This window comes from Psammomys obesus, unplaced genomic scaffold, assembly GCF_907164565.1.
Source record: "Psammomys obesus unplaced genomic scaffold, mPsaObe1.curated_primary_1811, whole genome shotgun sequence".
Lineage (NCBI taxonomy): Eukaryota > Metazoa > Chordata > Mammalia > Rodentia > Muridae > Psammomys > Psammomys obesus.
The window spans coordinates 1979800-2002707 of NW_026592510.1; the positions used below are offsets into that span (position 1 = coordinate 1979800).

Genomic DNA, 22908 nt, shown 5'->3' on the forward strand with positions numbered 1-22908 from the left:
AATAATAATAATAATAATAATAATAATAATAATAATAATAATAATAAATTTCATTCTTGGAAGGATATACAGATAGAAGAAACAAAAATAACAAATGCCAAGTTGAATGGAAAGGTATCAGAGACTGTAGAGTACTTTAAATAAAACTTTCAGGCTAGAAATGGCTCAGTGCTTAAGAGCACTTGTGGCTCTGCAGAGAGATCCTACGTTCAGTTCTCAACACCCACATTAAGTCACTCACAACTACCTACCTATACATAACTCCAGTCCCAGAGGATCTGAAACCCTCTTCTGGCCTCCATAATCTCGGCATACATGAGAATAATACATACACTCAGGCATACACATATACAGATAAAACAAATCTTTTTTAACACGTCTTTTTGCTGGGTAGTAGTGGTACATGACAGTAATCCCAGCACTTGGGAGGCAGAGGCAGGTGGATCTCAGGAGTTTGAGGCCAGCCTGGTCTACAGAGTTTCAGGACAGCCAAGGATACACAGAGAAACCCTGTCTCGAAAAATCAAAACCAACCAAGCAAAAATTTTTAAGATAATGTAATTATATTTGACAATATTCACTGGTTTTAAATCTAAGAAACCCAGCCTGTTTTCAATTCAGAGAAGTAATATAAAATTACATGATTAATTTTTATTTCACCTGATTTCAGACAGTTGCCCTGAAAAATTGCCTTAAAAGGATATAGAAAGAGGTACAGATGTTTGTGGAAATTTTGCAGATAACTGTAATGTAACCTCTCCTCGCCACATGTTTGCAATAGAATAACTGTTAAGTCTTGTACTTTTTGAACTATGAGATGCCCCAGATTACAACTTCAGTAAATTAAAAAAAAAAATAAAAAATAAAAAATAAAGGTACAGTTTTACTCTATGCCTGCCTGCAAAAGAAAATAGTCTTCCAGGAATTCTCAGAATTTAATCTCTGAAAAACTAGTTTTGAAACCTGACAAAACAGCTCACAAAAGTAGTGTGAGTTTACAAAAGTTGTGATCTCAGTTAAGACTGACTAGTACTAGCAGCAGTACAGACCAGCCCAAGATACAAGGGGCCATAAAATAAATAATTGTAAAATGCAATGATCCAGCTATGGTGCTGGAGAGATGGCTCAGCAGTTAAGATCACTGGCTGCTCTTGCAGAAGACCTGGGTTTGGTTCCAAAACCCACGTAACCGCTCCCACACAGCGGGCAGCTCACAACCACCTGGTCCAGTTCCAGGGATGTGATGCCACCATCTATCTACCCTCCACAGCCACTGTAAGGACAGAGACAGAGTCAAAGACACAGGCAGACACATGCACACTAACTAGTAAAATAAATCTTTTTTTAAAAAGTCAAGTTTGCCCTTTTTGTTGTTTTTTCACATGTAGATAAAGTACAGTAAAATTTAATGTAGAGATTGCCTGTGCAAAGTAATATGAAACCATGTTGATGCTTCTAAACAGAAAGTAGACTAACTTAAGATGCCACATAGAACACTTATAATCAACAGGAAGATGTGAAACCACAAAGTCAGGTGCAAGCTCAGGTGAGAATGCTTTTGTTCTGTTATAATTCTCGTACCTAGAACATAGAAGTATTCAATAAATACTGCTAAGGAGTGATAGTGAAAAGGCATAATCAAGCTAAGCTACTGCACAGTCCATTTTTCTATACTGTACCCCCATCCAACAAGTTAGAGTCTCTTTCATTACTTTATCTTAAAAAATAGTAAGCTAGATTTCTTTGGCATAAATACATATAATCTCAAATTATGAAATTGTACCTTTTTAAGTGGCTACGGTGGTACATTTTGGTTTGGTGTCACAACTAAAAACAAAAACATGGCTAGGAACGTAGGTCAGTGGTAGGCTGCTTGCCCACCATGTGTAAGGCCCTGGATTTCATATCCAGTGCAATGAAGCAAACCTATAAATATACTTTGAGAAGTAAAACCAAATCAACAGGTTGAAATTTACCAAAGTGAAGTTCCCACTTCTATAATGCCTCCTCTACTTTTTCCTGATTGTCTCTGATTTTTCTACACAATGAAATATTTGATAAAATGTTATTTATAGTAATACATCCTGTCAGTCTTATAATGAATAAAATTAATAGTAAGGGAAGAGGAGCAGGTACAGCATACTTGTATTGACCCATATAAGTAATTATTTCCCCTGTCCTTAGTACTCTCCCACACCAAGGAACTTCCTTTTGTCAGCATGTAAACTCAGCACTGAGAAAGCAGATCCAAGAGGCTTCACGTCATCAGAACATAGGGCTGGGGAGAGGTACCACTTCCTCTTATTTTGTACAATAGGCCTGTTAAAACAATGTTTCTCTAAAGTATCGGCAGTGTAGTGAGAATTAACAAGACTGAGCAAAAGTTTTATTTCTATGTAACAATTTGTTAAAGAAACAATATTTCCTTTTTCCTCCCAGACTCTTTTGAAGCTATATCACTTTCAATTTGACATATGGGGTAATGGGGGGAATGCAGCTTCTAAAATAAATCCTCAGTGTTATAGAAATACTTTTATACATAATGCAAAGAAACTATGTTCTTGAACAGACATAATCTAGAAAAGACTTACCCTGGCTATTAGGAAAATATTACTGTTCAACCAGCAACTCTGATCAATTACAGCATAAACAAGCAAGCATACCAAAAACAATCCTTTTAAAAATTCTGTATCAGGTCTGGCAAGATAGCTAGTAAAGGCACTCACTGCCTGATAACCTGCGTCCCCAAAACTCACATGGTGAAGGAGAACTGACTCCTTCAAATTGCAAATGTGTGTCACACACATACAATTTTTTTTTCTAATCTACATTAAGTAGGGCATGGAGGTACATACAAGCCCAGCAGTTGGGAAGAGGACCACCAATTGGAGTTTGGCCTGAACTACATAAGCAAGACCCAATCTCAAAAAAAAAAAAAGGAAAATCTACAATAAGCTTAGAACCCTTAACTAAGTTATAGATTCACTACCAGTCAACTAGCTGTAACAAGTCCTCTAAACTTGCCTTTTCTGTTGTCTAATTTCCACTAAGTTAAAAAAAAAAAAAGTAACAGAAGAGCATGTCACAAAGCAAAAAGATAGAATTCAAAGATTTAGCAGTATTGCACGCAACACAAGCTATAAACAAGTACTAACTTGGTGTGTGGGGAGGGGTATGAGTTTACCTGACTTTCCAGCATCCACTTTTTTGTTTGTTTTTGTTTGTTTGTTTGTTTGTTTGTTTTTTGAGACAGGATTTCTGTGTAGCCTCTGCTGTCCTAGAATTCTATAGACCAGCTGGCCTCGAACTCACAGAGATTTGCCTGCCTCTTCCTCCCAAAATGGGACAGCATCCACATTTTTAACAGCAGTTAAACAAATTGTTTTTAACTCTAACATATATATCATATCTCAAGCACCTCAAGAAGACATGTCTTCCAATAATATTTCACTGAATTTCACAGATAATTTCAAATGCTGCCTGTGTTTGCAGTCTTAAAGACTCAGCTATTTAAGCAAGATTTACATCCTCATCCACAAATCAAAAGTTCACTGTGCCACATTCAAAGTACAGTAAAACCAATCCTTATAAAAATGTAAGCAGAATCAAAACTTTTGATCATACAAAATGCAGGGTTATAGTGTATACAGTTTACATCACAAAAAGTCATGTTATAACAGGACTTATTTTAAAAACATGCAAAACTATTCTAGTGGGGTTTTTTTTAAAGTATGATCCTAGTCTGAAGATGGCTCTGCGGTTTAGACTCTTCCCTGTTTTTCCAGAGGACCCAAGTTCAAGTTCCAGCACCCACGTCAGTCCACTCACAATAAACTGTAACTCTGGCTCCAGAGAATTTGGTGTCTCTGGCCTCCAGGGTAACCTGAACTCACATGCACACACTTCGCATACAAGGCCACACATATACATAATTAAAACTAATAAAAATAAATATTTAAAAAGTACAAGCATTATACTTTTTATAAGTACATACAGTATACTTATAAATATACAATATGCAAAGCTAAAATAAATTTTCTTCCCAAAAAGCATAGCCAGGTGCCAGGCCTGTTGGTGTACCTATAAACCTAGCAGAGGTAGCTGATAGCTAGTTGCGGGCCAGCCTCGAGTACATATCCAGAGTCTACCTCACAAAACCAAAGTTAGAGTTGCAGTTCAGTGGTAAAGTATTTTCCTGGCATTCACAAGTCCCTGAGTTCAATCCCCAGTATGACCAAACAACCAAAACCTATAGGTGAACTAGGAAACACTGAGAGACACATTCCTATGGTCTCAGGTATGGGAAAATGAAGTAAGAATTGCTTTGGGCACTACACTGAGACCCCTGTCTCCAAAATTAAAAAAATAAAATAAAAAATAAAGTGTAATTAAATGGCTCTTAAGAACTAGACATTCTGCTCTAGACAAAAAGATCATTAGACACATTTCTGTCCCACACAGAAATTATTAATCCAGCAAGAGAGAACAATTAGGCAGCTATCTACTAAATGTGATAAACTTTAGCAGCCAAAAAACCACACCATGGCAAATAGCACAAGTGAAGTAAAACTTGGGAAGAAGGCTTCCTGAACAAAGTGATATGTAGGCACTTAGGCACACCTAAGATTGTAATGAAAAAGACAAGATGTGAAGATAAGCGTTCTAGATATAAAAGAATGGGAGGTAAAAACATTCTGGGGAAGGAAGACAGAAATGAGGGAGGATATAAGTATGGAGAACTTGATGCAAGATGAAGCAAGAACCAAGAGATCTACAAAAAGTTTGGGGATTTGGACTTTATCCTACGGCAACATAAAGCTAGCAAGTTTTAAGCAGAAAAATAACCTAATTAAAATTTGCATATTTGCAAATAACACATCTGAAGTGCTGAATAAATTGAATGAGTGAGACGCCAGGGGGAACAAGTACACAGAAAAAGCCTGTTGTGAGCTGGCCAGATCATCCTGCTGCTTCACCTGCTGCTACAAGCGGAGACATCTGACATGTAGGCCTGTAAACCTGAGTTCTACCCCTGGAACTCAAGTTAGAAAGGAGAAAACTGACTCCCAAAAGTTGTCCTCCAACCTCCATATACACACTCAGACAGTTTTTAAAGAGAGCATTTCTCCGCTTCCTCCCTGTCGATTCAACTGTGGCAAGTCTCACGCTTCCCACCATGACCAACTCTACCCTCAATGAGCAAAACAAAACCCCTTTTTCTTCTGAAAAAAGTGTATGTGTACTGAGGTGGGGTGCAGAAGTCTTGGGCTGGATGATGGAATATGACTGTGGCAATTATAAAAAATCAAAAAGACTGACTGCAGGAAGCTTAGAAAGGTGGGGCAGGATTGGACTTAGTGACTGGCTGGATAGAGGGAATGAAAAAGACAGAAAAGTCAAAGATTATTCTACATTTATTCCTCCTGACAGAGGAAGGAACAACAATAATACCAATGTTTATAAGATTTGAAAAAGTGGGTGGCCCATGCTTTTAATCCCAGCACTTGAGAGAGAGAAGCAGGGAGATCCCTGGGTTCGAGGCCAGCCTAGTCTACAAAGTTTTAGGCCAGCCAGGGCTACATGGAGAAAACTGTCTCTGGTTATATGTGGAAGGGGGAGAGCAGAGACCTTAAAAATAGAAGATTTTTCTACAGTTATACACACTGACAAACAGTGCAAAAATATTATTTATTTGATTCTGGCATATGATTTCCAATTCTCAAACTATATTTTGCCAGTTTTACATAAGAGGACTTAAATGGGGCTGGAGAGATGGCTCAGAGGTTAAGAGCACCAGCTGTTCTTTCAGAGGTCCTGAGTTCAACTCCCAGTAGCCACATGGTGGCTCACAACCATCTATAATGAGATATGATATCCTCTTCTGGCGTGCAGGTGTACAGATATAAATAATAAATAAATAAATCTAAAAAGAAAAGTACTTAAATGAATCCCCATTTCCACAATACCAACAAGAAAAAAAAAATGAAGCTTATTTAGCAGGCATATATATCCTTAGCGCATGAAGTCATAACTGAAACTACAAAGTTTGTTTTTCAAATTAAATTCACGAGTATTTTTAAAAGTGCAATACCTCCCCCCAGAAAAACTAAGCCAAGCACAGAAGCTTTTATAGAATGTGGCTGACTTTAATTTTTGCAGTGAACAAGGAAAAAAAAAAAAAAAAGGACAGGAACAACAAAAAGCACTACTCTATGAAACCAAATATTGCAGACAAAAAGCCTTTAAAGCCCACTCAGTCTTTCAGAATGCAGGTGTCCTAAACTTGGGTCAAAAGATTAGTGTTAAGCAAAGAAGAAAGGAAGTACCAATTCCCTTAAACTAGAAAGGTCTAATAAAGCAAGGTGCCACCACACCTCTAATCCCAGAATCAGAGTTCCTTCTGAGTTCAAGGCTAGCCTGAGCTACATGAGACCCATGTCTCAAAAAAGAAAAAAAAAGGCTGATAAGTCTTCTGTTGCTCATGTATCAACATATTCCTTGTGTATATACTTACGCATTTACATAGAAGACAGATTGTAAGATAACGCTATCTGCACTGTCAGAGATAAGAAGTGCCACTTGTATGCTCTTCAAGCAGTTTTATAGATGCCTGAAATAAAAATCTTTCTCCTACTGAGTGGATGAGTCTGCTTATGAAATAAAAACTAGGTGTCACGTACTACTGGTACCTAGCAACCTCCTTCACTGAACTCCCATGGGCTTCACCACACACTATTTCATCAGTTACCTAGGGAGTCTGTGAAGAATGGGTTAGGTTCCTCTTCCCTTCTAAGAGAAAAGTTCAGCACATACTGTACTTAAAGGAATGTGCTCAACTCATTTCGAAAAATGAGTGAAAGCTGTTTATTTTCATCATTTATCTCCTTCAGTCCATATTGCGAAAGGACTCAATTTTCATTACATGACCTCGTCATCCCTATAGAACCTGGTAACTTTCTAAACACTGAGAGACTATTCCCTACTTAAATGTCATCGGGACACCAAAATCATTTCCAAGTTTTCCAACCTGTTCTATCACAGAAATTATACAGTTCAATGCTTGTAAATTTTTTCTGTAATTTTCTCAGCCTGTTCCACAGTGGGCAAAACTTGTCGCTTGGGAAAAGATGCTAAAATAATCGTCTGTTTAAGACTACACGCTGATGACAGAATGCTCACCGCTGCACAAAAGGAGGAATTACACCTTAAGAAAAAGTGAGAAAGGCTATAACACCCCTTACGCTGTAAATTTTTTAAATTTAGCATAACCAGATGGTCTCTTAGATAACAGTATTTCAACCCCCGCCTCCTTCGACACCTACTACCAAGTTTTGCCCTGAAATGGTGGTTAGGGATCAGACTTTGATACTAAGAAAGAAAAGAGACTCGCCTAGAATCCAAAGAGGGAAGAGAAACCAGAGAAGAGCAACGTGGTGAAGAAGGGGGGGGGGGGCAGCTCGACCGCGCCGAGGAGCCACATTTAAGGAGGAAAAAGCCCTTCTTGAGCCCATTCCTCCGAGCGAGCCGAACCCAAAGCGCCCCCGAGGCGAGGGGCGACCTCGGAAGCCCTGGCGAGGAGCGGCGCTCAGCCCCGCACCAAGGCGCCGGGGAGCCGCCGGGGAGCCGCCGGGGAGCCGCCGACAGCCCTGGACGCGCGCGCTCCCCGTTAGCTGGCCGGCGGCGACACCCACCTGGAGACCGCCATGGCCGGCGCCGGCGGTTCGGAACTCCCGGGGAGCTACACGCCGCGCCGCTCCGGCGCGCCTTTCCGGAGGAGAGCGGCGCAGGCCCAGGCCGTCGGACGCAGGGCGGCAGGAGGCGCGGCGTGGAGCGGCCCGCACGGGCCTTCCGGCATGGGCCGCCCGGCCAAGCTCGTCCCCGCCGCGGACGGGGTACCACACACCGGCGGAGGCGGCGCCGCTCTGACCCGCACCACTTCAAACCCGGTGCCCCCAGCCCCGCTCTCTGCTGACGCAGACGTCGGCACGCCGGCCTTAGCGTGGGCACGCCGGAAGTGACGTCACCGGCACGTGGGGCTGCGCGCACCCCGGCTGCCGGCGTCCGGCCGCGCCTCAGCTGCCCCTCGGTGCAGCTCGGGAGAGGACTCGAGAGGACTCCTAGCCTTAAGATTAGGGAGAGATATGAAAAGAGGTCCCTGTTTTCCCGAGAAGGACGGACACGACCTAGCTAACCTTCTGAAAGTTCAAAACCTCGCTTTCTAAGTGCTTTCCATCCTGACCCGAGGACCCCCCAAGCTGCTTTCCAAACATACAAACGCTGGAGAAACTGGCGACTCCGGCCCAGGTCGCGATGCTGTGGGCGGGTTGCAGTCAAGGAAAACCTGCGCTGCCCTGGGTGGGGTTGTGCACGCCTATAATCGTAGCACCTGGGAGGCTGAGGCAGCAGATTGTGAAATTGGAGGTCAGCCTGGGCTACATAGCGATTTCCAGGCCGAAAATTTGCAGTGCTTCCGGAAGGAAGAAGACGGGGAAGCTCAATTTTATACCATTGTTTACCAGAAGTAATGTAGAAATGCTGAAGGGACTGCGCATGATTTTTTTTTCTTTTTCTTTTGAGACATGCCTTCCTTCCCCTTTTTTCCTCCCTCCTTTTCCTCCTTCCGTTCTTCCACTGTGGCCCCTTACCGCCGTAAAATTTATTTTTATGCCAGTAGTCAAACTGGTATTTCTCCAGTTTCAACAAGCCCAGTTTATAGGCCACTGAAAGATTAATCTTCAAAGGGTATATGTCATGTCACTCTTCCGCTTATAAAACATGCCCATCAGCTTCTCATTCCCTTTACAGAAGTTATGTCTCAATCCTTGAGTCTGTTTGTCATCTGAGAGATGAGAAGCACTGTAGAAGGCTGTGAGAGTAAAATGAGGTCATGTATCTGGAGAGTTCTCGAGAACTGATGGACTGTAAAGTGGACGTATATAGGAGGAAATAAAGCGAGTGTCGGCTGAAGTGCTGCGCAGGTGACTCACATCTCTTACACTTCTAAGGCAAAGCTGTCAAGTAATGTGACGGTCTTCCACTGTTACCTGATGGTGCTGGGGCTAGAGCTCAGGACCTCATACATGCTTGGCCGGTGTTTATCCCTGAGTTACACCCTCAGCCTGTAGCATAAATTATAATGTTTGTAAGTGAGGAGAGTAAGATCTAAAAGTAATTCTCTAAGACAGCAATGCTATGTATCTTCCGTTTGTTGAGAGGACTTGGGTTCACAACCGCCTGCAGTTACAAATGCAGAGGATACGATGCCTTCTGACGTCTGTGGGCATCAAACATCCACGTGGTGCACATGGATACATGTAGGCGAAGTCAATCAATTTTTTTTTTTTTTAATTATGTGTGTGTGGCATGTGCCCTGAGAGGCCAGAGGATCTGACCCTCCTGGACCTGAAGTTATAGATGGTTGTGAGCCTTCCGAGACTTTACCTCAGGTACTCCAGAGAGTAATGTTCTCCTAACTACTGAGTCTTCAGCCCCTTCAACGTGGGATAATGTAATCATCAAATGGTTAGGTATATTCATGTTGGGCTGACTTTGTTGTCGTTTGGGTTTGGTTTGGGTTTTTTCTTTTCTTTTTTTTTTTTTTTTTTACTTTTTTAAATTTTTTATTAATTACACTTTATTCATTTTGTATTCCCCCATAAGCCCCTCCCTCCTCCTCTCCCGATCCCACCCTCCCTCCCTTTTCTGCATGCATGCCCCTCCCCAAGTCCACTGATAGGGGAGGTTCTCCTCTCCTTTCTGATCTTAGTCTATCAGTTCTCATCAAAAGTGGCTGCATTGTCCTCTTCTGTGGCCTGGTAAGGCTGCTCCCCCCTCAGGGGGAGGTGATCAAAGAGCAGGCCAATCAGATTATGTCAGAGGCAGTCCCTCTTTCCATTACTATGTAACCCACTTGGACACTGAACTGCCATGGGCTACATCTGTGAAGGGGTTCTAGGTTATCTCCATGAATAGTCCTTGGTTGGAGTATGGGCCTCTGGGAAGTTCCCTGTGTTCAAATTTTCTTGTTGTGTTGCTCTCCTTGTGGAGTTCCTGTCCTCTCCAGCTCTTACTATTCCCCACTTCTTACATAAAATTCCATTCACTCTGCCCGACAGTTGGCCATCAGGCTCAGCATCTGCTTTGATAGTCTGCAGGGCAGAGGCTTTCAGAGGTCCTCTGTGGCAGGTTCTTAGTTTGTTTCCTGTTTTCTTCTTCTGGCTTTCAGAGGCCCTCTGTAGCAGGTTCCTAGGTTGTTTCCTGTTTTCTTCTTCTTCTTATGTCCATCCTCTTTGCCTTTCAGGATTGGTTTGGGTTTTTTCAAGACAGAGATACTCTGTGAAGCCCTGGCTGTCCTGGAACTCCCTCTGTAGACCAGGCTCACCTTGAACTCAGAGACCCACCTGTCTATGCCTCCCTTTTGCTGATGTTAAAAGCATGGGCTGGACTGACTTATTTTTAAGTCCTTTCTCATCACACTTAACAGCTATGTGTCCAAAGAAGTTTTATAATCTCACTAAGCTTCATGTATACACCTGGGGAGTGGAGAAAATAATGGTACTCATAGAGTTGGTGGAGGCTAAATGAAAATGCACAACATTTAACCAGATGACTGCTGCAATAAGCACTCAAACCTATCAACACCTTGACCTTTGGTATTCATGGCAGTGTTGGTGATGGGATCCAGGGCCTGGCTCATGGTAGGCACATGTGTGGCACTGAGCTAAACCTCCATTCCTTTTACTAGCAACATGACCTGAACTGGTCACTTAATTTCTGTATTTTTAATTCCTCAACCGTGAAATGGGGAAAACTAACACTAGTTCACAATTTTTGGCAGTGTGGTTGTCTAAGTACAAAGTTGGGGGTTGAAAAGTAATCTAGTGCATATAGCTTTTATGATGTCACAGCCCAACAGTTTCTATTCTAATTCTATGGTACACTAACTTTTAAAAGCATGGTGTAATGAGAATTTTGCCTTCTTAAAAAACCCAGTTATGTTCTGTGACTATGTTCTTGTTTTAATCCCAGGTGTGGGATATGGGGCTGCTTCAGATTGTCCACAGCCACTAACTATAATGTGTCATGTGCTCAGGCAGGGGCATGATTTGTACCACCTGCAGGTAGATTAAATCTGGGAACTCTTTCGAGGGCATAAATAAGAGAGCGCTGAGAGGGCCTCTGGTGGCTGCTGCTCTCTCTGCTGCTGCTGCTTCTACCACTCCCTGCTGCCAGCACCCCTGCTACTGCTGCTGCTGCTGTGTTTGCTGTTTTATTGTTATTGCTGGGTTGCTGGTCTCCTGGATAGCCTGGTGACAAAAACTGGACTTGCCCCAAGGAGTGATCAGCAGGACCCTAATCAGCAGGAAGTAGTCTAAAGACTACTTTTCCCCTCTCACCTTCTTTCTGTCCTACCAAGTGTTGGGAAGGAATAAGGGTTGGAAGGGAGGTATAGTTACAAGAACCTCCCCCCCCAAAAAATATGTCACCTGCATGGCACTACTAAACCTATACATTTCTCGAGGACCCATATATATCCTCAGTTTAAATGGTTGTAGAAGCAAATTCTTGGACCGGATTATCCCTATAAGGATGTTAACTGGGGACTGGAAAGATGGCTCAGTGAGTAAAGGCACTTGCACTAGGCCTGACCCAAATTCTCCCTGAGACCCACATAGTGAAAGGAGAACACCAACTCCTACAAGTTGTCCTCTGACCTCCGTTCATGTGCCATGTCACTCACACACCTACACACACACACACACACACACACACACACACACACACACACAAATGTATTTTAAAAAACATTTAAAAGGGCAGGGCTTGGTGTTGTAATCCTTTAATTCCAGCACTCAAGAAGCAGAAGGAGTCATGAGGTCCAGGCCAGCATAATCTACAAATTGAGTTCCAGGCCAGCCAGCCACATCTACATAGTGAAACCCTAATCAAAAAAAAAAAAGTATTAACTGGAACACTATTATTACATAGAAAACCTGGAAATGCTCTGAATATCTATCCATACTTTTGTATCAATCTGAATATCTACCTCTAATTTTAAAATAGAATCCCAAAAGGAGTAATGTGAATAAGCAAGATCTATGGATAAATTAGTAAGTTGAGTAAAGAAGAAAAAAATCAAAATAATACTTTTACTATATTTGCTTTAGAAAAATTTCTACAAGAGTATAGCAAAGTCATCCTATATCCTCTAATCCTTTCCGCCTGCCTCTGTTCCATCCTAAAAATAACTTATTATCAAGTTTGAGTAGAGGTATAACATTTTTGTTGTTTTTATAAACATGAAAGTATCCAGAGTATAACTTTATAAGCTACTTATTTATTCGTTCTTTTTTTTAAATCAGTGTGTGTGTGTGTGTGTTTGTGCGTGCGTGCACATGTATGTGTGTAGGTCTGAGAAAAACCATGGATATCAGTCCACACCTATCATCTTGTGTTGAAGGATGTTTCTGTGCACTGTGTATTCATTTTTTTTGTTTTGTTTTGTCTTTGTTTGTGGTTTGTTTGTTTGAGACAAGGTTTCTTTGTGTAATAGCCCTGGCTGTCTTGGGCTCCCTTTGTAGAACAGGCTGGCCTCAATCTCACGAAGATATACCTGCCTCTGCCTCCCAGAGCACCACCACACCCAGCTCTTTTTTTTTTTTAACATTGGTTTATTGTAACAAAGAAATTTGTACACTTCAACATTTAAAATGGGCATCTTTTTCCTTCCAGTGAATACCAAAAAATAAAAATAAAGTTACAACAGAGAATGTCAACTCCAAATAAAACCCTACAGATTCTGATGATTCTCCCATTGAGTGGCAGGGCTCAAGTCATTGCTAGGAGAGAATTTTATTTTAAAAGTGTCATCTTAAACTTCGAGGATGTCCATTTAAACATCACAATTAAACACGCCAAAGGAGAAGTCATGTTGTCAAAATGCCCACTTAACTCCCTAGACACCTTATACTGTTTGCTGACCTTCTACGACCCCCACCCCCTTTTTCTAAACAAGAGAAAGGAGACCAATACATGTTGGTAAATGCTGTCTGCATTCACGCAGAGAGACAATGTACTCTCTGAGCCCCACATACAGAGAAGGAAAAAGGCACAATTTCCATGCGCTACTACACAGCGGCCTGGCCTTCCAGCCGAGCCCAGGGAGCTGGGGGGTGTCTTTTTCCCATGGAGCACGGTATTGGTATTGAATCCACAGTTTTTGAGACAAGGAAGGATAAAAGTGAATTTAAAACAGAAAAATGGAGATTCTTTTCCTATTGTATTTTGCTCCAGGTATTTCCCCCCAACTAAGTTGAGAACCATGCTGTTAAGAGAGACCTCAAAACAGGACAACTGAGCAGGAGAGGGGAGTAGAAGAAATGACTGCAACTTGCTTCCAGGAACTTGAGAAAGTTAAAAATTAAAAAAAAAAAAAAAAAAAAACATTTTTAAGGTTGGAATCCATCAGTCTTCTGGGCTAGGCATCCTCACCTTCATCCTCCTCTCCTTACTCCTCTCATCATCATCTTCACCTTCACCTTCATCTTCATCCCCTTCTTCATCAATATCTTCCAACCTTTCCTCTTCATCATCATCATCTACCTCTCCTTCACCATATCAGGAAGAAAAGGTGCTGCCAGGTATTTGATCAAGTAGCATCTTTGATGACCTCTCCTAACTCATCTGCACCTGCATCAGAATGGTCAATGAGCCAGGTGAAGAAGGCCTGTGGCTCTTCGGGCTGCCGCTTCCTGCTGGCCTGATTCTTCATTTGACTTGAGCATTTTGTCAAATCCTTTCCACATTTCCATTTGATTTCCGTGGACTGTGAAGATGGGTCACTACTCTCATTCAGATGAAATTCTTTGGAGAGAACTTTCTTTTCTTTTTTAAGATTTATTTGTTATGTATACAATATTCTGTCTGCATGTACACTTGCACATGGGAAGAGGGCATTAGATCTCATTGTAGATGTTGTGAGCCACCATGTGGTTGCCAGGAATTGAACTCAGGACCTCTGGAAGTGCAGCCAATGCTCTTAACCTCTGAGCCATCTCTCCAGCCGAGAACTTTATTTTTCAAGTAAATATTTTCATCAAAGTAAAAATCTATTCTGTAACCTGATTTAATGTCTTCAAGTTCTGCCACTTCACTTCTGATCAAATAATGTAGACAATGCCTCTTCATCTCCCTCCACAAGCAGTTCCGAGCAGACATTTGTGGATTGCTGACAGATGTTGTTAACCAAAAATTTGGAACTTGGGAGATCAATTTTGACCTCTTCTGAAAAAAAAAAAAAAATGTTGGTGGAGTTTGTTATATTTTTGTTCTGCTTTCAAAATTTCATCACTGGCTTCATTTTGTACTTCATCAATATGTTCAATTGCTTCCTGCTGTTCTTTTTCTCCTTTCAGCAGGTAGGGAGAGGCCAATGTGTTTTCTAGCTTTAAGTCAGAAGCTGGTCTGGATTTCCCGTGCTGGGGCAGGATCTCAGATGGCCATGTCAGGGCCATGTCATGAGGTGGCTTGAACCCAGGCCTGAATAAAAAAAAAAAAAAAAAAAAAACTAGCCAGCACATACACATAAAATAGAAATGAATACTTTTTTTTTTTTTTTAAAGCAAATTAGGGGCTGGAAAGATGACCCAGTGGTTAAGAGCACTTCCTGTTCTTACTGAGGATCAGGGTTCAGTTTCCAAAATCCACATTGAGCAGCTCACAGCTACCTGTAATTCCAGCTCCAGGGGCTCTCACGCCCTCTTCTGGCTCCCAAGGGCACCACACACACATCGTGCATATAAATTCACGCAGGCACAATGCTCATTCACATGAAATATTAAAGATGGGCTGGAGAGATGGCTCAAAGGTTAAGAACATCCACTGTTCTTCCAAAGGTCCTGAATTCAATTCCCAGCAACCACATGGTGGCTCATAACCATCTATAGTGAGCTCTGGTGTGCAGGCAGATATCTGTACAAATAGTAAATAAATAAATCTTTAAAACATATTAAAAACAACGTTAAGAGATATACTTCTTTTTTACTTCTATCATGATGTTTGGAAATAGTGTTTGCCTTGAACCCCATCAAAGTTAAAAAAAAAAAAAAACTTTTCTGACTCTCAGAATATTACTAACAATGAAAAACAATCCACAGAACGGAAGAGAATATTTCCAAATCACATATCTTATAAAATGTTAATACACAGGGTATAAAAAGACCTCCAACTACTAAAAATCAACAAAATAAATAAAATATAAGCAAAGGAAATGCAAATCAAAACCACGATGAAATACTAATTCATAAAATTAGATATGAAAAAAACTGTGGCAAAAGCTGTAGAGAAATTCATACATACTTGCACTGTTGATGGGAATGTAGTACATTCACTATGAAAAACAGCATGGCTGTTCTTCAAAAAATTATAAATAAAACTTTATAATTAAAAGTGTGGTTGCATGCCTTTCAGGAGGCCTGGGAGCCGCAGGGCCGGAAGTGCTCCTTTCTCCGCCAGGCTGCCCATACCAGGTCAGGTGGCAGTGGGAATTCCGGCTCTGAGACAGTTAGGTGGCAACGAGGGCCTGGCCTGACTTGGACGAAACTGGTCCAGAGATGGGCTATTCGGGGAGAAGAGGAGCCCTTCTTTCCCCAATGCTACAGCTCAGAATAAACAGCCAATCTCAAACATCCGTTGGAGAAGTAGATGGTGGTCGCAGCTGTATTTCATGTGAAACAGGGACTTAAAAAACCGTGGACAGAGGGGAGGGGCTTTGATGAGGAATGCATCTCATTGGCTGGCAACGCTCTGTTTACATGGGGAAGGAGACCAGGGAACAAGCTCATGTGACTGACCACCTGTAGACACCTGGGGGTTGTGTTACGTGCTCCTGAGTCAGGCACAGAAACACGAGAGAGCTTTGTCCCACACCTTCCGTTCTCAGGATGACATTTTACATCTCATATTTGGGATTTCTGGGGTTTGAACATGTTCTATTTGGACATAGTCCCATGCCAATTCCCGTGGAGGCACAGTCCACGAACCCCAAAGAAGCAGGAACTTAATGAGGTATTTGTATGCCAATATTCAATGAAGCATTATGGATAATGGCTGCAAGCTATAAGCATTCAAGTATTCACCGATGGATGAATGAATAACCAAAATGTGTTATTTAACTACAATGACGTATTATTTAACCTTGAAAACAAAAGAAATCGAGAGATGTGCTACATTATAACTGGATCTGGAGGGTATCATTTTAAATGAAATAAAGTTGTCCTAAACGGATAAATACTACATGATTTTACTTTGTATCAGATGGATACATTCATAGACAGAAAATAGAATCCTAATTGTCAGGGATGGGGAAAGGAAGAACGGTGAGTTACGGTTTGATGGAGACAAGCTTTTACTGCTTGTTTTCATTTAGAGTCTGTGTGTCTGTGTGCTGTGTAGATGGATGCATCGAAGGAAGAGGGGGCTGCATCCCATAAAATGGAGTTACAGGTTGTTGTTAAAGTACCTGATGTGGGTGCAGGGAGCAGAGCTGTGGAAGAGCACTAAGAGCTCTTAGCCTCTGGGGCAATGATCTCCTCAGCCCCACAGAGACAAACTTTTTATCTGGACAATTATGACGGTGAGAATCCACCGCACAAATGTGGATTTCTCCCTTCTAGGAGGATAAATGGTGTTTTTCCTTTTCTCCTGTTCTAAAGGCCTCTCATTTGTTGTTCTTGGCATCAGGTTTCCTTCAGGTTCACATTTCTCATCCAGTGATTAATGTGCCAGGCGGGGGGCCATGCAATTCAGCAGACCACCAAGGGAGGGTCACAGGTGGGCTCCTGGGCTAAGGCTCAAGCTCATCTTCGAATCTCCTGGTGAGTAATTTGCTCCCTTCAGTCCCAGGAGACACAGGCACCTCCTGAAGTTCTTGAAACCAATGGGTCCTGTGCAGTAAGGCCCCTCAGTACCTGGGAGCTGCTCCCTTACAAAGCCCTCGCCATGGAAATGTATAGCTGCTTGCCAAGTTGCCAGGAGACAGTGCTTTGGGATCTGTGATGGGAGGGAGAGTGGAGAGTGGGGGCTGGTGTGTGTATGTGTGTGTGTAGTTAAGAGTAAGGTGCTTGAGCTTAGTGAGGGGTATGGATGCCCCTCCCCTTGGTCACCCAAGGCTAAGGCGCAGGTTCCGGCTAGGCCCGACATCTCCACTTTTGCCATCGGATATTGGGAGGGACTGTAGCGAGTTAGAGGGTTCTGCTGGACTGAAAGGCACTTCTTGAGATGCACTCAAAAGGCTCCGTCCCACCTTCTGCAATCCTTATTTTGCCCTTTCTGACGTGTGTAGCCATCCCCATGTCCTTCCTTTTTCTTCCTGGAGCAGAGCTCTCCCAGTATGAGTTTAGATAATGTTAATGTAACTGTTTGACGATGCCACAAGATGTCACTCTTTAGCTGAAAAATCTATTCCAAAGCCATTCAGCCGCGGATAATACCAGAGCAATGGGAGAAGGGCCGGTGAGTCTGTGACTACCTTTGGTACTTGTGAGAATATTTTTCTGAGAAAGAAATTTAGAAAGGGTTTCCATCCATGAAATGTATCAATTATCTACTGATAATTACAAAACTTTTGTTAGTGTTCCTGTTTTATTTATTTATTTATTTATTTTGGTTCTTTGAGACAGGGTTTCTCTGTGTAGCCTTGGCTGTTCTGGACTCGCTTTGTAGACCAGGTTGGCCTTGAATGCACAGCTATCCACCTGCCTCTCCCTCCCTGAGTGCTGATTGTTGGTGTTTCTTAATACCATAGGTACCAAATTGTTTTTATTAAAAATGTGACTGGTACAGCCAGACATGGTGGCACATGCCTGTAATCCCAGCACTCCACTCCGAGACAGAAGCACTCCACTCACAGAAGCAAACTCTGTGAGTTTAAGGCCAGTTTGGTCTACAAAGTGAGTTCCAGGACAGTCCCTGCCTCAAAAAGAACATTATTATTATCATTATCTTATAATTAACATTTTTTATAATTAAACCAACTTTGGATTAGGAAATTCAGTGCTGAGGAGTGAAATGAAGGCCTTGAACACACTAAGTAAGTTCCATAACAGTGAGCAACACCCCCTGGAGAAATAAGTGCTTTAACAACAAAAAAAAAAAAAAAAAAAAAAGCAAAACTTCTGTGTTCTATTATTACTGTATGGGAGGGGCATGTGCCTCTGTGCCTGAGTGGAGATTGCAGGACAACTTTGGGACATTAGTCCTTGTTTCTACCCTTACATGGATCTCACCAGCAACCTTGACAATAAACTCTTAAAGCAAAACAAAAACAAAAACAAAAACAAAAACAACCCACATATACTATGGGCCTAGAGAGGGAATGAATATAAAATCCCAAAGCTTAAAAAAATGAGTCTCTTAAACTACAAAGTCACAGTCAGATACACAGTGACCTCAACAAACAGGTTCATGTGCCCCTGTTTCAAAAAGTATGTGTGTGGGCATCTCATAAGAAGGATCGGCAAGTAAAGGTACTTGCTGCTCAGCCTAATTGGCTGGGTTTGATCCTTCACCTCCTGAGACCCACGTGGTGGGAAGAGAGAGTAGTCTCCTGAGACTTGTTTCCCACCCCACAAGTGTGTGGCAGCCTTTGCCTGCGCTCACACCAAGTCAATAATAAATAAATCAGTAAATGTAAAATCCTTTTTAATTTTATAAACTGTATCATGAAAGTCTTGCAAATTAAACACACACACACACACACACACACACACACACACACACACAACAAAATTAGCTAGACCTAAAGTCTATCCCTCCTCTACAGAAGCATACAAGATCAGGTTAATAAAATATTACACCATTTGAATTTGTATTACTTTCCAACTACAAAGCAAACAGTTACTTTTAGAACCTTTAAGTTTTGGAAGACATTTAGAACTAATTTATCATACCCCAAATAGTTAAAAACCACGATTAAAAACCCTTGGGTGTACGGATGAAAACATAAAACTGAGTGATATGAAAAAAAAAAAATAGAAAGACTAAAAATAGTGAGGCCTTCAAGATGACTCGGTAGGCAAAGGCTCTCGCCACTGGGCCCCACAAACCGAGGTGGATCTCCGGGATCCCCTTGTGGAGGGAGAACTGACTCTCGAAGCTCTCTCTCTCTTTCTCTCACATACACACACATTCAGGGAATAAATACATGCAATGCAAAAAGAAAAAGGAAATGGTGCAAATAGTCAAATGTATCTGGTTTTGAACACTACTGTTTCATTTTATCTTTTTTTAACTCTAACAAACTTAGATCTTCCTGTTTAACTTTTATTCTTCAGATAACTGTGGAAAAGTTTCGAAAGAAAAGGAAGTTTTGTTAACATTCAGTGGTGGAAGCAAAATGCAGCATTTATATTTCATGTCACATGGCTGCTTCTATCATGCTTCTGCGGTGCAAGGGTCTGCACGCCGGTGTCTCTTCTGTGTGTATCAGTGTGGGAAATTCAGTGTGAGAGAGGTCTGGGAGGGGCACAGAGGGGGAGGCCCCTTCTGTCCCATTGATAACAGGTTCATTCACTGAGAACCATTTAAAACAGACTAATCCGGTATGCAGTCATTCGCTCTCCTCTAATAGGGCCTCTCCACCTCTTCCAGAACTCGGTAAGCTAAAACTGCATGTATCCGAAGATTAATCTGAAATAATAATAATGTTTTAGACAGTTCGGTGAAGGGTGCCGGGGCGGGGTAATTATTAAACGTCATTTTGCTGTCTTAGTGGACGTTTCCAAAATCATTTCTTACCCTACGAGCTCTTTAGAGGGGCTCCTCACAACTGGTAAACTAGATCAGAGGACTTGGCAGGGTCCTGTCCCCAGGGAGAGAGACTCATCCGTAGCCTTCGTTCGCAGATCCGAGGATGCTCCTCACCGCGCGCCGCCTGAGCTGAAGCCCCAGTGACCCCAGAAGAGGGGGACCGCCACCGCGGACATGAGTCCTCCGGGGCCGCGGGCGTCGCTCTCGCCGCTGCCGCTGCTCTTGCTGCTGGGAGGCTGCCTCCTCTCGGCCGCCGGGAGGGCCCAGGGGGCGGCTGGCAGGGAGGCGGCCCCGGCCTCGGGCCCCACCGGCGGCTCCTCGGGTCGCTTCGTGAGCCCGGAGCAGCACGCGTGCAGCTGGCGGCTGGCGGAGCCCGCCCCGGGGACGCCGCCGGGCGGAGTGCTGACCCTGCGCTGCCAGGCCCCGGGCGGGGCGCGCCTGCAGTGCGCCTTCCGCGGCCACCCCGAGCGCTGCGCCGCCCGCGGCGCCCGGCGCGCGCACTACTGGAGGCGGCTGCTGGGCGCGCTGCGCCGGCGCCCGCGACCCTGCCAGGACCCCGCGCCGCTGCCGCCGCGCCTGTGCGCCCGAGAGGAGGCCGGCGCCGGGCCGCAGCCCTCCGTCCGCCCCAGCCTGTCTGCGCGTCCGGCCCAGCAGCCCCGGCCCAAGCCGCGGGCCCGGGGCCGGTCCCCGAGCGTGCAGGCGAAGACCCACGCCGGCGGGAGGAAGGCGGCCTCCCGCCCGGTCCCCGAGCCTCCGGCGGCGGCCGGACTCCAACCCGACGGGCTGGACCGGAATGCCGAGCTCACCGAGACGTACTGCGCAGAGAAGTGGCACTCCCTCTGCAACTTCTTTGTCAATTTCTGGAATGGCTGAGGCTGCGGGCCTGGCTGGGGGCACCAGGGGCAAGCGCCGCGGAGCAGAGGGCAGCAGCCGGGGCGGGAGGCTCAGGGCGTCTTAGACCTAGGGAACCGGGATGGGGAGTAGGCAGCAGTCCGGATTCCAAAATGGGGCTGGGGTCAGGGTAGGGAGACTTGGAAGCAGCAGAGGAGGGTTTTGTTGTTGTTGTTGTTTTTATTTTTTGAAGCATCTGACTTAAGAGCAGAAATAGGGGAAACGGATAGGTTTATATTAAATATGCAGAAACTGTAGACTAGGGAAAGAAGCTGAGACTAGCGGGAATGAAGTGATTGAAGAGGCGCCAATCTCTCCTAGGAAGTGGGATACAATGTATATTAACACATTTTTATTAAAATGTAACTGTGAGCAGGAGCCTGAGCCAGGTTGAATTCTTCAAAGTCTTTTCGACTATTCAGCGGACAAGATGACTAGTTTTCACCGCCCCTCCCCCACACTTAACACACAACTTTTTGGGATGGTTATGAACTCTGCCTGTGACTTGGCATCACACTTTCTATGTAGATTGAAGCTTTATATGTTAAAAAAAAAAAAAAAAAGCCAAGATTGAATTATCAGGACAATTGCTTTTCAGTTCCTTTACTACCTTTTAACTGAAATTTGGACCTACTGTCCTGAAAGTTCATTAACTATCTGAAATCAGAAGGGAATTTTAAAAGTTCAGTGCTCTCTAGATCTTCAAATACAAACAAAACCCCTCAAGTCTCTAAAAACCAGCTGAAATGTAAACATGTATCAGAGTCGTTTGGGCCCTTATCTCTTGTGTAATTAAATTTAAAATGTGTTCATTTATAATATGATCTAATGATCATCTAATAAAAAAAACTGGTTGGATTTAAAGAATTGTAAAGCGATGGAAATTCTGCTTGTCATTTATCTAAGTACAGCTTTATTTAAGCTTCCCATCTCTGCATGTTATGTTTCTCTCTTTCTGTGTGTGTGTTGTGTGTTGTTGGTTTGTCTGTCTGTTTCTGCGTATGTGTGTTTGAGACTGTTCTTTTCTCAAGACCGTGATGAAACCAAAAACTTTGTATAAAGCAAGAGTCACTAACAGGCAGCTACTGAGCTGTGTATTGTTCTCCATGGAGATCTCTCTCTCTCTCTCTCTCTCTCTCTCGCTCTCTCTCTCTCTCATCCCTTATTCCTTTCTTCCCCACCCCGTTTCCTTCTCCTCTTCCTCCCTCCTTTCCACCTATTAGCTGTTAGCATTTTAAGACGAAATAATTTCATATAAGACCCCAAAGTTCTGGTTTTCTTGAAGCAAAATCAGAAGATCTGCCAGCTCTGGGCCTGTCTTCCCACACAGCAACAACTGGCTGAGTGTTCCAGTGCATCAATCAACTGTATCATTTGTGTGTGGCATCAGGGATTGAGCCCAGGGCCTTGCACATACTAGGCAAGCACTTAACTACTGAGCTACAGTCCAAGCTGGGCTTTTTGGGTTTTGTTTTGTGTGTGTGTATGTTCATATGTGTATGTTTATGTGGGTATGCATACGGGGTCAGAGGACAGAGGTCAGAACCAACCAGAGTTGGTTCTCATCTTCCACTATACGGGTCCTGGGGATTGAACTCAGGCTGTCAGCCTTGACAGAAGTTTCCTACACCAGTTGAGGCATCTTGCCAATCCCCTAAATTTGTTTTTAAATTTTAGATTCAGATAGTCATGCTCTGCAGTCCGGGCAGGCCATGACACGAACCCCTGCAGTCTTCCTGGCTCAGCTGCCATATAGCTGGGGTTGAAGGTATGCCTCACCATGCCCAGTTACCTCCCATTAATTTACATTACCAGCCTGAGCTCAGTGCCAATGGAAGCCCACTCCTCGGTGTAATGCCTTCCAGTTGACCTAGTTTTACAGGCTTTCCCTTTAAAAACATTAATAAGTGCAACAAATTTCTGACTTAATCTTTTTGCTCTGCCTTTAGGGAATGGAAACTATTTTGTATTTTGTATATTTTTATACTCACACAATTGTCAAAACATCCAGAATGAACATAAGTAGGCTAATTTGGGGGCAGCTTTATGTGGTGACCCTTAGATAAAGTTTATCGTGGCCAAGGAAAGGAAACTCAAGGTATCTGGAGACTATTCTCCAAAAGTATGGCCCAACACACAAGTTCTCTAAAGACAAGCAAAAAGCACGCATCTTCAAAAAGAAGCCATGAGAACAAATCTGTGCTGTCTAGA

At 43.2% G+C, this 22908-nt stretch overlaps 2 protein-coding genes and 1 pseudogene across 3 annotated transcripts in view; 1 reads left to right on the top strand and 2 right to left on the bottom strand.

The window, feature by feature from the left end:
• Btaf1 (B-TFIID TATA-box binding protein associated factor 1) overlaps positions 1-7771 on the bottom strand; it is a 94023-nt gene extending 86252 nt beyond the window's left edge. For both annotated transcript variants that reach the window (XM_055613812.1, XM_055613811.1), the window contains exon 1: positions 7692-7771. In XM_055613812.1, coding sequence (XP_055469787.1) covers positions 7692-7705 — 14 coding nt within the window. In that variant the 5' untranslated portion in view covers positions 7706-7771. The remainder of the gene's footprint in view (positions 1-7691) is intronic.
• Positions 7772-12662: 4891 nt separating this feature from the next.
• Positions 12663-19871, bottom strand: LOC129682027 (protein SET-like; annotated as a pseudogene).
• Fgfbp3 (fibroblast growth factor binding protein 3) lies at positions 19361-21555 on the top strand. The gene is made up of 2 exons (XM_055614255.1): positions 19361-19653; positions 19902-21555. Exon 2 carries the CDS (start codon positions 19981-19983, stop codon positions 20677-20679), a length of 699 nt encoding a protein of 232 aa, XP_055470230.1. The 5' UTR covers positions 19361-19653; positions 19902-19980; the 3' UTR covers positions 20680-21555.
• The last annotated feature ends 1353 nt before the right edge of the window (positions 21556-22908 follow it).